Source organism: Erpetoichthys calabaricus, chromosome 1, assembly GCF_900747795.2.
Source record: "Erpetoichthys calabaricus chromosome 1, fErpCal1.3, whole genome shotgun sequence".
Taxonomy (NCBI): Eukaryota; Metazoa; Chordata; class Cladistia; order Polypteriformes; family Polypteridae; genus Erpetoichthys; species Erpetoichthys calabaricus.
In genome coordinates this window covers 88,927,438-88,939,807 of record NC_041394.2, presented here as the reverse complement: position 1 = coordinate 88,939,807, position 12,370 = coordinate 88,927,438, and the positions used below count along the sequence as shown (strand labels likewise).

Here is a 12,370-nt window from a genome sequence, read left to right as displayed (position 1 = left end):
CTGCAGCGGCGTTACAGAATTAAAACAGAGATATCTTTTACAGTTAAATCCTTAATACTATCTGCCGAAAATGTTCTCATTAACAATATTTAATCTTGAAATAATCTTCAGCGCTTTTAAGTTAAGATATTAAGGTTAAAAAAAAAAAAAAAAAAAAAAAAAAACAACCCTGGGAGTGATTTTAAAAAACTAGTCCAGGATAAACCTGGTAATTCATACTGTAATAGTATAATGGTAATTGTATAAATAGTAGAACAAGCATTAAACCAAGGGTATGAAGTTAAACAGTCTACTTTAAGGTATAGTAAAATAAAAAAAAATAAATAAATAAATTAAAAAAAAAAAAAAGAAAAAGAAAAAAAAAAGAAAAGAAATAAAAAAATAAATAAATAAAACGAATCCTACTTTAATCACTTCCACATTTTCACACTCACGTCTATAACTCTATAACTCTGATTAAAAACATAAACATATAACATATAAAGTCCAGATAAAAAAAAAATTAAAAAAAAGAGAATAAGAGATGTATAATTATAATACCAGTCTCTTTAAACATGGATCCAGCGATCAGATCATGGGTCTTTCCCGTGCCTTGATAGAATACGGCTCTTTAATTTTAATTAACTTTCAAAAAAAAGTGTCGGAAACAGCTTCTTTAATTCTTTTTCAGCTTCTTCTTTGCTGAAGAAAATATAATGTCCGTCTTGAACTTCCACTTTCAGTTTGGCAGGATACAAGAGGCTGTATTTGATATCGGCTTCCCGTAGCATCCTTTTAATGTCGTTGTAGGATCTGCGTTTTTGCAGCTGTTGATGGTGAGAAGTCGGGAAAAATACGAATAAGATTATTTTCGAATATAATCTCTTGCTTGTGTCTGAGAAGTGCCATCACATCAAGCTTACATCTTAGTCGTTCGAAGCGGACAATAAAAGACCTAGATTTAAAGGCGCTTGGTATCTTTGTGCGATAAGCCGTGGCTATCTCATTGTCGAGTTTAAAGTCATCTCCAATTATTTTAGACAGTAATTCTACTGCAAATTTCACTGGGCTTGAGCTTTCTCGTTTCTCAGGTATACCCTCAATTCTTATATTATTTCTTCTGCACCCATCCTCCAGGGCTGCAAGTCTGTCTCCAAGTTTTTTTGTATTCCGAGTTCGCAGCTGTGGCTTTTTCATCGGCGTTAGATGCCATTTGTTCCGCTGTTTCCACTCGAGCCGTGAGTCCCTGCTTAACGTCTTCCAGCTGGTCTGAAACGTCATTAATATGATCATCAAGCCTTTTCAGTTTGGAGTTAGTTTCTTCAATGTGTTCCACTAATTTCTCCAACATGCCTTTAAAGTTCACGTCGAAACGTTCAAATAGACGCGTTTCCTTATCTTTGTTATCCTTCTTGAGCTCAGTGGCCACCTTCTTAAGATCATTTGTGTTATCTTTCTTAAGCTCCTTCATGGCCGTAACCATGGCAGTGGCCAGTGTAGTGTTCATCTCTTTCTGTGTAGCTATCTGTGTAGCGATCATCTCTTTCAGTTCGGACAGTTCGCTTCTGCTTTCGTGCTCCGCAAGTGAAAATGCAGCTCCTGTTACAGGCTCGCGATGAGTAGATGAGAGCACGTCCTGCAGAGCCCTTTCTAGTCTCGAATGATCCTCAGTAATCGGCGATCCCTCGCGACCTGTATCACTTGCGCCTTCGCTCTCATTTTCACTCTCGACCGGACACGATACAATGGAGCGGGGCCCCAGGAATTCTGCGCACTCTTCTGCCTGTTCCAGGTCAGTCTCCGTGATGCCATACCTTACACCTGCACTCAGGCCGGAAGTCTGTCCGGACTTCGATGCAGCTTTAAGTTTCTTTTCCGGTTCTTTCTGACTTTTCTTCTTGTTACTCATGCTTGTATATTGTAGTGGAAGTTCCTTGGTCGGGTTAAATACAGGATACCTCTAAATAATATGAAATACGTGGGAAAATAAAGCCGCTGCTAGCGGAGCTCTGCTTCAGACGTCCATCTCCTATAAACGGACCAAACCAAATCCCGGAGCTCATTTTATTAAGTTGCACATTTGTCCCAATTTGCAGGAGGTCAGTTTTGTTGCAATTTAATTTTAAAGAGTTATGCACCATCCAGGTATTAATTTCACTGAGGCAGGTTTTGAGCTGAGAAAGCTCTAATGAAGTTCCACTTTTAACATTGAAATAAAGTTGAGTATTGTCTGCATAAAAATGATAACCCAGTCCATAGCTACAAATAATATGGCCAAGGGGAAGCATATAAGTACAGGAGGGAAGAGGGCCGAGGACAGAGCCCTGAGGAACTCCTTGTGTGACTGGCGCTGAGCTTAATCTGTTGTTGCCAACACTAACAAACTCTTGCCTATCAGTCAGATAGGACTTGAACCACTGGAGGGCAGTGCCAGAGATATCCAGCATGTTTTCCATTCTGGACAGTAGAATGTCAAATCTGACAGTGTCAAATGCTGCACTGAGGTCTAATAGAATTAATATGCTGGTTTGTCCAGAGTCTGCTGCCATAAGCAAATCATTGGTTACCCATAGCAGAGCAGTTTCACAGCTGTGCTGCGCCCTGAAGCCAGACTGAAAGGGTTCCATCAAGTTATTAGAGGTTAAGTAATTGGTGAGTTGGGAAGCCACAACACGCTCAAGAGCTTTTGACAGAAAAGGTAAGTGGGAAATAGGCCGAAAGTTGTTAAGATTGTCAGCATCAAGACCAGACTTTTTTAACACTGGGGTTACAGAAGCGATTTTAAAAGTGATCGGCACAGAGCCTGTGTCAAGGGATGAGCTTATTATTGTTGTAACAGTCGGGATTATGGCATGAAAGCAGAATTTAAGTAGTGTGCATAAGTAGTCGGTCTCGTCTTACAAAGCAGGTTATTAACAAATGCAGATGTGATTGGTGAGAACTTAGAGAAGGAGCTGGATGGAGTGGGAAAACAGGAAGAGATATAAACAGATGATGTATTTATGTTAGTTGAATTATTTAGATCTTTAATTTTGTTATGGAAAAAGTGGAGGAATTCCTCACAGACTTCAGTAGAAGAGGTAGTTGGGCCAGATGCAGGTTTGATTAGTTTATTAACTACAGAAAACAAAACCCTTGGGTTATTGTGGCCACTTTCTATTATTCTGCCATAATGGGTATTCTTGGCTGCGGTTAGTGCTTCTCTGTAAGCTCTTTGGTGGTCAGAGAAAGCCTGGATATGGACAGTGAGGCCAGTCTTAGGTGACATTCTCTTAAGGCGTCAGCCAGCTGCTTTCATAGATCGCAATTCTGAATTATACCAAGGAGCTGAATGCTTAAAGGAAACCTCCTTATGTTTTAAGGGAGCTGTTTTATCTAATGCTGAATGAAGGGCTGTGTTATAGTGGTCAACAAGACTCTAATGTTGATGGAATAGGTGCAGACAGTAAAAGATCAGAAATGGATACAGAAAGGATAGAGGGACAGATATTTTTAAAGTTTCTGTAAGAAATTTGTCGTTTACAGATAAGAGGAGGGGAGATAATGAGACAGTGAAAAGTATTGCTTTATGGTCAGAGAGTCTCAAATCAGTGCTGCAAATGTTGGCATCAGATAATCCAGAAGTACAGATCAGATCCAATATATGACCACCAGAGTGGGTGAGAAAATCAACATGTTGTGTCAAGTCAAAACAGTTGAATAAGGATAGGAATTAATTTCTCACTTTAGATGTGGGGGTGTGAATATGGATGTTGAAATCACCCAGAAGGATAATTCTCTGAGAGTAAGAGCTTAGGTCGGTCAAAAGTTCCATCAGATTGGATAAGAAGGATGCATTGTATTTTGGAGGACGATAAAGAACAATGAGTGAGACGGGACCTGATTCCGTTATTAGTTTAAGAGCCAGGCACTCCAAAGACAATGGACAGTTAATTGGGATTCGTTTGATGTTTAAGTCATCTCTGACAATTACTGCAAGTCCACCTCCTTGTCTTGAGCTGCGGGGCTGTGTATGGAAAGTGAATCCAGGTGGAGTCGCCTCTGTGAGAGACGTAGATTCGTTCGGTTTTTGCCAAGTCTCCGTTAGACACAGTATATCAAGTTTGGTGTCAGTGATGAATTCTGACAGCACCAATGCTTTGCCATTAAGAGGTCTCGACTTAGACAATGCAATATTAGTTAATGAGGCTTCTTTTTGCACAGAGCTGTGATCGGAGTTTATTTTCATATAATGTAAATTCGGCACATTGACACTTCTATTTCCAGGGCCATGAGAAGGACGGCATATTCCTGAGCAAATGCCGCCGGTGGTCTTTTCATTCGCAGCTTGGTGGTGGCGGCGACCTGACCCGCGATGTGCATATTTCGGGCGCCGCAAAATCCCACCATCTTTTAGGATGTTCCTGTCAGACCATTTGCTCTGGACAAACTGTGTAATAAGGAGTTTGTCATGAGAGTATTTTAACATGATAATGAGTAATACTTATCTGATAACAGTGGAAAAGCAGCACCGCACAATGGAGCCAGTAGGACAGGCGGGTGTGGTAGCGTAGATGAATGGCGATAGCAAAGCAGAAGAAAGCATAGCAGGAGGAGGTAGTAGGATTTGGAAGTTCCAGCATTCAGCCATAAACAGTAACATTGGGTATTACAGGCGTGATCACCCCAGAGCCAGCGGCCAGGTGGGTATGAACATCAGATCAGTTCTTACTCGAACAGTACTGTAAAATGAATCGGGAGCAGACCAGAATGGCAAATATAATTAAGGAGACAAATTATCCCGAGGTCCTAGATCACCAGGTACAAAGAAATGTTCGTAGGTCTCGTCCCGTGATCCACACGTTCAGTTGTTCCCAGTCAAAGTAGAGTCCATAAAATCTGTAAATATTAACCAAATCCATACAGTTCCAGTCAGCTACATCCACGAACTATACGTACAAGAAAGGAAATAAAACAAGAGTAAGAAAGTGTAGAATTAAAGCGAGTTTTGCGAAAAGTGTTGTTAGCAGAGAGGAGCGGCTACAGCATGCGGCACCAGCATTCCCTTCCATGCCAGTTGCATATTATCTAGGGTAAAAATTGTCCGTGTTTACATGGGTATGGCACTTTTTTATCACAGGTAACCCTTCAAGGCAAACACCTTAGTATAGCAGAAGACTAAGTGAAACTGAATTATTTTAAACCTGCTAGGTCTTTTCTATGTACTTTACATAACATGCTAGAGTCTATCCTCCTGGTTATACATTTTGCTTTTAAAACAAAAAATGTTGCACTGTGCCTGACTTATACAAAGTTTTCAGCGCCCCCCCCCCTTTTTTTTTCTTTCTTAAATGGTTGTCACCTAGTTTTTTGATCAATCTCAGTGTGATTTCATTTTTTTATCAATAAATCTATTTTTCACAGTGCTGCACAAAAAAAAACAGAAGATTATATAAAAATTAAGCTGGAATGCCAACACCTAAGCTATAAAGTTTAACAATAGTCTTTATACCACAACATTCTACCACATCTTTGCAGTGCCTTCCCAGTGACATACTGCACTTCTGTATTACATTTATGTGTAATATCTTGGAGATTGTTGAGCCATTAACATCCTCTCCAGTTGCTGTCATTGACTTCTGCAATTCAGTCAAGTTGACAGTTGGCGCCACAGTGACTTCTCTGGCAGGTGCCATTGGTGCCTGGCAGGTGAGTTTAGATGGGTAGCCTGACCAAGGGAGTGTATCTGTTATTTCATATTCCACTTCCGTATGATGAACTGCACTGGGCTGCAAGGTGTGTTCAGTTCTTTTGAAATGGTATTGTGCCCTTCCCCAGAACTGTGCTCTTCTAGAATTATTTCATAAACTTGAATGCTATTTTCGTTTTCATTGTGGTTTGTTTTATGGAATATTTTCCATAGTGCTGGATCTCATTTGGGTGGAACTTATCTACATAAATTAAAGAATAAGTTTATTTTTTGAATTGAAGTTACTTGTTCACAGTCGTGGCATATATTCATTGGCCAAATGAAATTGTGTTGTAAAGTGAAGGATTCTTTGCATATCTAAAAATAGCACCTAGCCTGTTCTTGCATTTTATAATGGATGTCATGGGGCATGGGTCCTAATGTGAAAACAATAGCCTTAAAACTTAACAAATACATCCATAGTTCACATACTGCAAAATGGCATATCCATGTCACTTTAGAAAGGACAAAAATAGAAAAGCAAAACAATTTTGTGAGATTCAACCAGTTTCAAAGGAGAACAGTTGTGCACTTCACCATGAAGATCATTTACCTTCATAACAACCTTTTAAAACCCCAGAGGTGTGGTTTCACTTCAAAACGTTATCTACAAGCCTGTTATTGATGTTATTGTTCAGAGTTCTGTGCCAGCACTCAATGAAGAGTGCTGTACAAAAAAAAGTTATTGAATGTTGATCTTGTTTTTCTCAGTATTTTTTTTTATCTTTTGCACACATGACATGCCATAGAAAGTATTTAATATTGAGTGTTGATTGGCACTGTGAATTTAGTATGGACTTGCAGGCAATATTGGCTCTTTCAAAAGTCTAAGACCTTCGTAAAAAATGCAGTGCAGTGTAATCAGTTCAGTTCAGGTTTATTGTTGTGTACAAAGCAAAATGAATCTCTTATGTGTACTCTTCACTAACACACACAATGTGAGTCTTGCTCCATAGACTATGTACAACAACACCGAAGGGAAAATTTGCTGTTTAGTAAAGAATAAAATGATTTGAGTGTACACCTGTTGTTAACTAACTATGTCTGTGTGTGATTCAGTATATGTACATCATTGACTATAAAAATTATGATTTCAATACACAGGGCATAAGAAAATAATGTGATCTGAGAATGCATGTACCACTGGAGTGTGCCATCCCAACTGCCTCTGACTCACTAAGATTATTTAATTGAAGGCTATAACTGAAAATCACTGGAAAGTCAACAAATGACAAGGCCAAGTTATGTGGCCTTTGGCCTAATATTTACAACGTGTATGATTCCTTTTTAGCAAATTTATGAAATAGTTTCAGTTTGCCATAAAAAGAGACCTCCATTGTGCATCGGCATTTAACTATGGTATATAAAGAATTCTATATTATTTTTATGTAATTTATTTTCATTTTATATATATACTGTATATTAAAGCTGTCAAATCAGCCAAGATATAAGGTTTGACTATTCAAATCCTATTCAAACTGCAAAAAATAATAAAAAGCTGCACCTGGGTAGCTGTTATTTAAATATAAGCACCATCAAAATCCTCAGCATCTGCACTGCCATCTTTTTTTTTAAGTTTAGTGCTGATGGCTGGATGGTAAATTCCTTCCTGGGACAGCGAGCCATAAAAGCAGCTGAAGTCTACATGTGAAATCCATACAAGTCAGACACACTGGCTACGCTACGTTATTATGAACATTTTTTTTATGCATCTGCACAACGTGAAGCACTTAAGACACTGTTGCATGGGTCCTGCTTGTAACACTCCGCTGAAGTCCTGTAGTGCAAACATGTTATGATAAGTTTTTCTGCCAAACATGCACAGGCAGAGTGATTTAAGATCAGGTGGAATAGTGGTTAGTTAGTAGGACAGTAAACAAAGTGACAAAGCAGGCATGTCAAAGGCAGACTTATTTTATTATTTTGAAAGTGTCCAACGAGCAGCAGTAGGGTACAATTAATATCAAGACATTCAGAATAAACAGGCAGTCATCACCTATGGACTCGCCAAGAAAAACAGGATCGTCACAGTATCAAGTAACTGTCCACACCTGTTTACTTTTTTCTCCTTTACTGATGCAGCAATATTTTAAATAAAAGGTGGCCTGAATATTTTTAATTACATCTCATTGTTTTAGAAATTATGTGTCATGCTAGCAGCCACATCATATGGAAAATAAATGTGGGACAAGGCATGTTATGTGACAAGGCTCTTTAAAGTTAGTGGTTTTAAAGCATTGTAATAAAATGAAAACAAAAAAATATATATATAAATATACACACACATACATACACTCACTGGTCACTTTATTAGTTACACCTGTTCAAGTACTTAATAACCCAAATATCTAATAAAGAAATCACTTGGCAGCAACTTAGGCATGTAGACATTGTCAAGATGTCCCGCTGAAGTTCAAACCGAGCATCAAAATGGCAAAAAAAGGTGATTTAAGTGGCATGGTTGTGGGTGCCAGATGGGCTTGGTTTCAGTATTCCAGAAAATGCTAAGCTACTGGAGTTTTCATGCACAACCATCTCTAGAGTTTACAAAGAATGATCTGAAAAAGGGAAAATATCCGGTGAGTGGCAGTTCTCTGGGCAAAAGGGCCTTGTTGATGCCAGAGGTCAGAGGAGAATGGCCTGTCTGGTGTGAGCTGATTTGAATGGCAACAGTAACTCAAATAGGTATGCAGAAGAGCATTTCTGAACATAAAACAGAGCAAACTTTGACTCAGATGGGCTACAACAGCAGAAGACCACACTGGGTGCCACTCCTGTCAGCCAAGTACAGGTAACAGGCTACAATTCGCACAGGCTCACCAAAATTACACAATAGGAGATCGGAAAAATGTTGCCGGGTCTGAAGAAGAAGTTCTGTTGTGACATTTGCATGGTAGGAACAGATAATGGCATCAACAACATGAAAGCAAGGATCCATCCTGCCTTGTGTTAGCAGTTCATGTTGGTGGTGTAATGGTGTGGTTGATGTTTTCTTGGCACACTTTGGGCCCCTTAGTACCAGTTGAGCATCATTTAAATGCCACAGCCTGCCTAAGTTTTGTTGCTGACAGTGTCCATCCCTTTATGACCACAGTGTACCCATGTTGTGATAGCTACTTCCAGTTTCATCTCAAACTGGTTTCTTGAACATGACAATGAGTTCACTATACTCAAAAGGCCTCCACAATCACCAGATTTCAGTCCAATAGAGCGCCTCCGGGATGTGATGGAATGGGAGATTTGCCTCCTGGATGTGTAGCCGACAAAGCTAAAGCAACTGCATGATGCTATTATGTCAATGTGGACTAAAAACTCTTGAGGAATTTTTCCAGCACCTGCCACAAAGAATTACAGTAGTTCTAAAGGCAAAAGGGGGCCCACCTCGGTACTATCAAGGTGTACCTAATAAAGTGGCTGGTGAGTGTATATGAATTAAATATTAATGAAACAAGTTAAACATGAGTAGGTTTAAACACAAATGTAAAAGTAATTGCAAATTACCGTACATGGAAAAAGCTACAAGAGGAAGTATGAGCACTGGAGGTATTGCAGCATTTGTTGAAAATATAATAAGTGATTTCTAATGGCCAAATCCTTCCTTCTCGGTCCTGTTGATTTATGTATCATACATGTTAAGTATATAAAATCCGATGGTGTGGTTGAGCCATAACAACTCCTTCCTTTCAACAAGGAGTCTGAGGTTCAGGCCCAAAGTCCTCCCTGCATGGAGTTTGCATTTTGTCCACAAGTCTATGTTGGTTTCCTCCCACAGTCGGACACCATGCAGGTTCCATTAGATTGGCAGTGCTAAATTGGTCTGTTTGTGTGTGTGTGTGTGTCTGTGTGTGCATTCACCCTGTGATGGACTGGTGCCCTGTCTAGGGATTATTCCTGCCTTGTGCTTATTGGGATAGGAAAATGGATGGATGAAGTATATAACACCTTGAGAAATTTGGAAAAATCTGGAATCTGCTGCTGTTCTTCATAGTTCTGTTTACATTATGTCTAATACTATCCTAGTAATTTAGCAGAGAATCTAATGTATTTGCAGTTAATAAGCTTGCTTACATCTTTACACATTTAGAAACATATGTTTCTTTATTTCTTAATGATAGTGAATAAATTCACACATGCATATTTTGAATGTTTTTGTATTTTACGCTGTCTTAATTGCCTCTTCTCTGCATGTAGGTTATGAGCTCTCCAAAGTTGAAGGGAAAACGGGAACACCTGAAAAGCCACTTTCTGATCTTGGCCTTTTGTCATACAGAAGCTACTGGTCACAGACAATTCTAGAAATCCTCATGAACCTTAAGTCAGAGAATGGGGAGAGGCCGCAGATTACAATCAAGTATGTACATTTTTTTTTAATTAGAAATTTTCTGTTTTCACTACAGATAAAAAGTAAAAGGTTTTTAGTGTATGTTGAAGCATTATATATTTGACTCAAAATGACATCACTTTATTTAGTTATGTTACAGTTATGTTTTTTCTTTCTTTGCTGTAAAGCGAAATCAGTGAGATAACAAGCGTCAAGAAAGAAGATGTTATCTCCACTCTCCAGTACCTTAATCTAATAAACTACTATAAGGTAAGGGTAGATTAAACTGTAAAATAAATTAAATAAATAAACAAATGCTTGAAGTGTTTACCTACTAACTGTAAGTGAATATATCTTAACATTTTTGTCTATTTTAGGAGTTTAGTGTGAAAGACATAAAATGGCCAAAATCTTTTGCAGAGGGATGAATAACATGGGCATAACAGATCCATTTGCCCTCTAAAATAACAAGTTTAGGAAATTAGGCACAAGTTTCTTTAATAGCAGCGCCACAGTCATTCTTTAGTATGTTGTGCATCTCAAAGCATCAAGGAAAATAAATTTAACCCGTTTGTTTTTTTTTTTTCCAGTTACTTTCTTTTTGACAATATGCTTTCTCCTTCCTTCTCCTTAGAATGAAACTAACTTAGGGCTTTCAGCTTTTGCCCTCCATGTTGCTGCCTGCTAACAGAGCTAATGTTCCTGGATAGGCATCTGCCAAAGCATCTTTCATTCTTAAAGTGAAAACCTAAACATACTATTATGAATCCTTACACAAGTAGCACGGGCCACAACTGAGAAGATGTTAAGCCCATTACATAGTCAGTGTATACTATGTTGTATAGTGTTTATATAATTTTACCCCTTCCTGCCAAACATAACCCTAAAGCATTTTAAATGGATGTCATACATTTCGGAAATGCCTATTTTTAAACTTTGGAGCAAAACATTCATTGTTTGGCTTAAGGTTATACAGCAAGTCATTTGTAAGAGACACAAAATTATCAGCTTTCCAAAAAGATGGTTCTACAGTGCATCCAGAAAGTATTCACAGCGCATCACTTTTTCCACATTTTGTTATGTTACAGCCTTATTCCAAAATGGAGTAAATTCATTTTTTTCCTCAGAATTCTACACACAACACCCCATAATGACAATGTGAAAAAAGTTTACTTGAGGTTTTTGCAAATTTATTAAAAATAAAAAAAACTGAGAAAGCACATGTACATAAGTATTCACAGCCTTTGCTCAATACTTTGTCGATGCACCTTTGGCAGCAATTACAGCCTCAAGTCTTTTTGAATATGATGCCACAAGCTTGGCACACCTATCCTTGGCCAGTTTCGCCCATTCCTCTTTGCAGCACCTCTCAAGCTCCATCAGGTTGGATGGGAAGTGTCGGTGCACAGCCATTTTAAGATCTCTCCAGAGATGTTCAATCAGATTCAAGTCTGGGCTCTTGCTGGGCCACTCAAGGACATTCACAGAGTTGTCCTGAAACCACTCCTTTGATATCTTGGCTGTGTGCTTAGGGTCGTTGTCCTGCTGAAAGATGAACCGTCGCCCCAGTCTGAAGTCAAGAGCGCTCTAGAGCAGGTTTTCATCCAGGATGCCTCTGTACATTGCTGCAGTTATCTTTCCCTTTATCCTGACTAGTTTCCCAGTCCCTGCCGCTGAAAAACATTCCCACAGCATGATGCTGCCACCACCACCATGCTTCACTGTAGGGATGATATTGGCCTGGTGATGAACGGTGCCTGGTTTCCTCCAAACGTGACGCCTGGCATTCACACCAAAGAGTTCGATCTTTGTCTCATCAGACCAGAGAATTTTGTTTCTCATGGTCTGAGAGTCCTTCAGGTGCCTTTTGGCAAACTCCAGGCGGGGTGCCATGTGCCTTTTACTAAGGAGTGGCTTCCGTCTGGTCACTCTACCATACAGGCCTGATTGGTGGATTGCTGCAGAGATGGTTGTCCTTCTGGAAGGTTCTCCTCTCTCCACAGAGGACCTCCGACAGAGTGACCATCGGGTTCTTGGTCACCTCCCTGACTAAGGCCCTTCTCCCCAGATCGCTCAGTTTAGATGGCCGGCCAGCTCTAGGAAGAGTCCTGGTCGTTTTTGAACTTCTTCCACTTACGGATGATGGAGGCCACTGTGCTCATTGGGACCTTCAAAGCAGCAGAAATTTTTCTGTAACCTTCCCCAGATTTGTGCCTTGAGACAATCCTGTCTCGGAGGTCTACAGACAATTCCTTTGACTTCATGCTTGGTTTGTGCTCTGACATGAACTGTCAACTGTGGGACCTTATATAGACAGGTGTGTGCCTTTCCAAATCATCTCC

At 39.5% G+C, this 12,370-nt stretch overlaps 1 protein-coding gene across 3 annotated transcripts in view; it reads left to right on the top strand.

Moving 5' to 3' along the window:
- The window catches only part of LOC114652966 (histone acetyltransferase KAT5), a 56,045-nt gene that overhangs the window by 41,029 nt on the left and 2,646 nt on the right, over positions 1-12,370 (top strand). For all 3 annotated transcript variants that reach the window (XM_028803221.2, XM_028803219.2, XM_028803220.2), the window contains exons 13-14: positions 9,899-10,058; positions 10,217-10,298. In XM_028803221.2, coding sequence (XP_028659054.1) covers positions 9,899-10,058; positions 10,217-10,298 — 242 coding nt within the window. The remainder of the gene's footprint in view (positions 1-9,898; positions 10,059-10,216; positions 10,299-12,370) is intronic.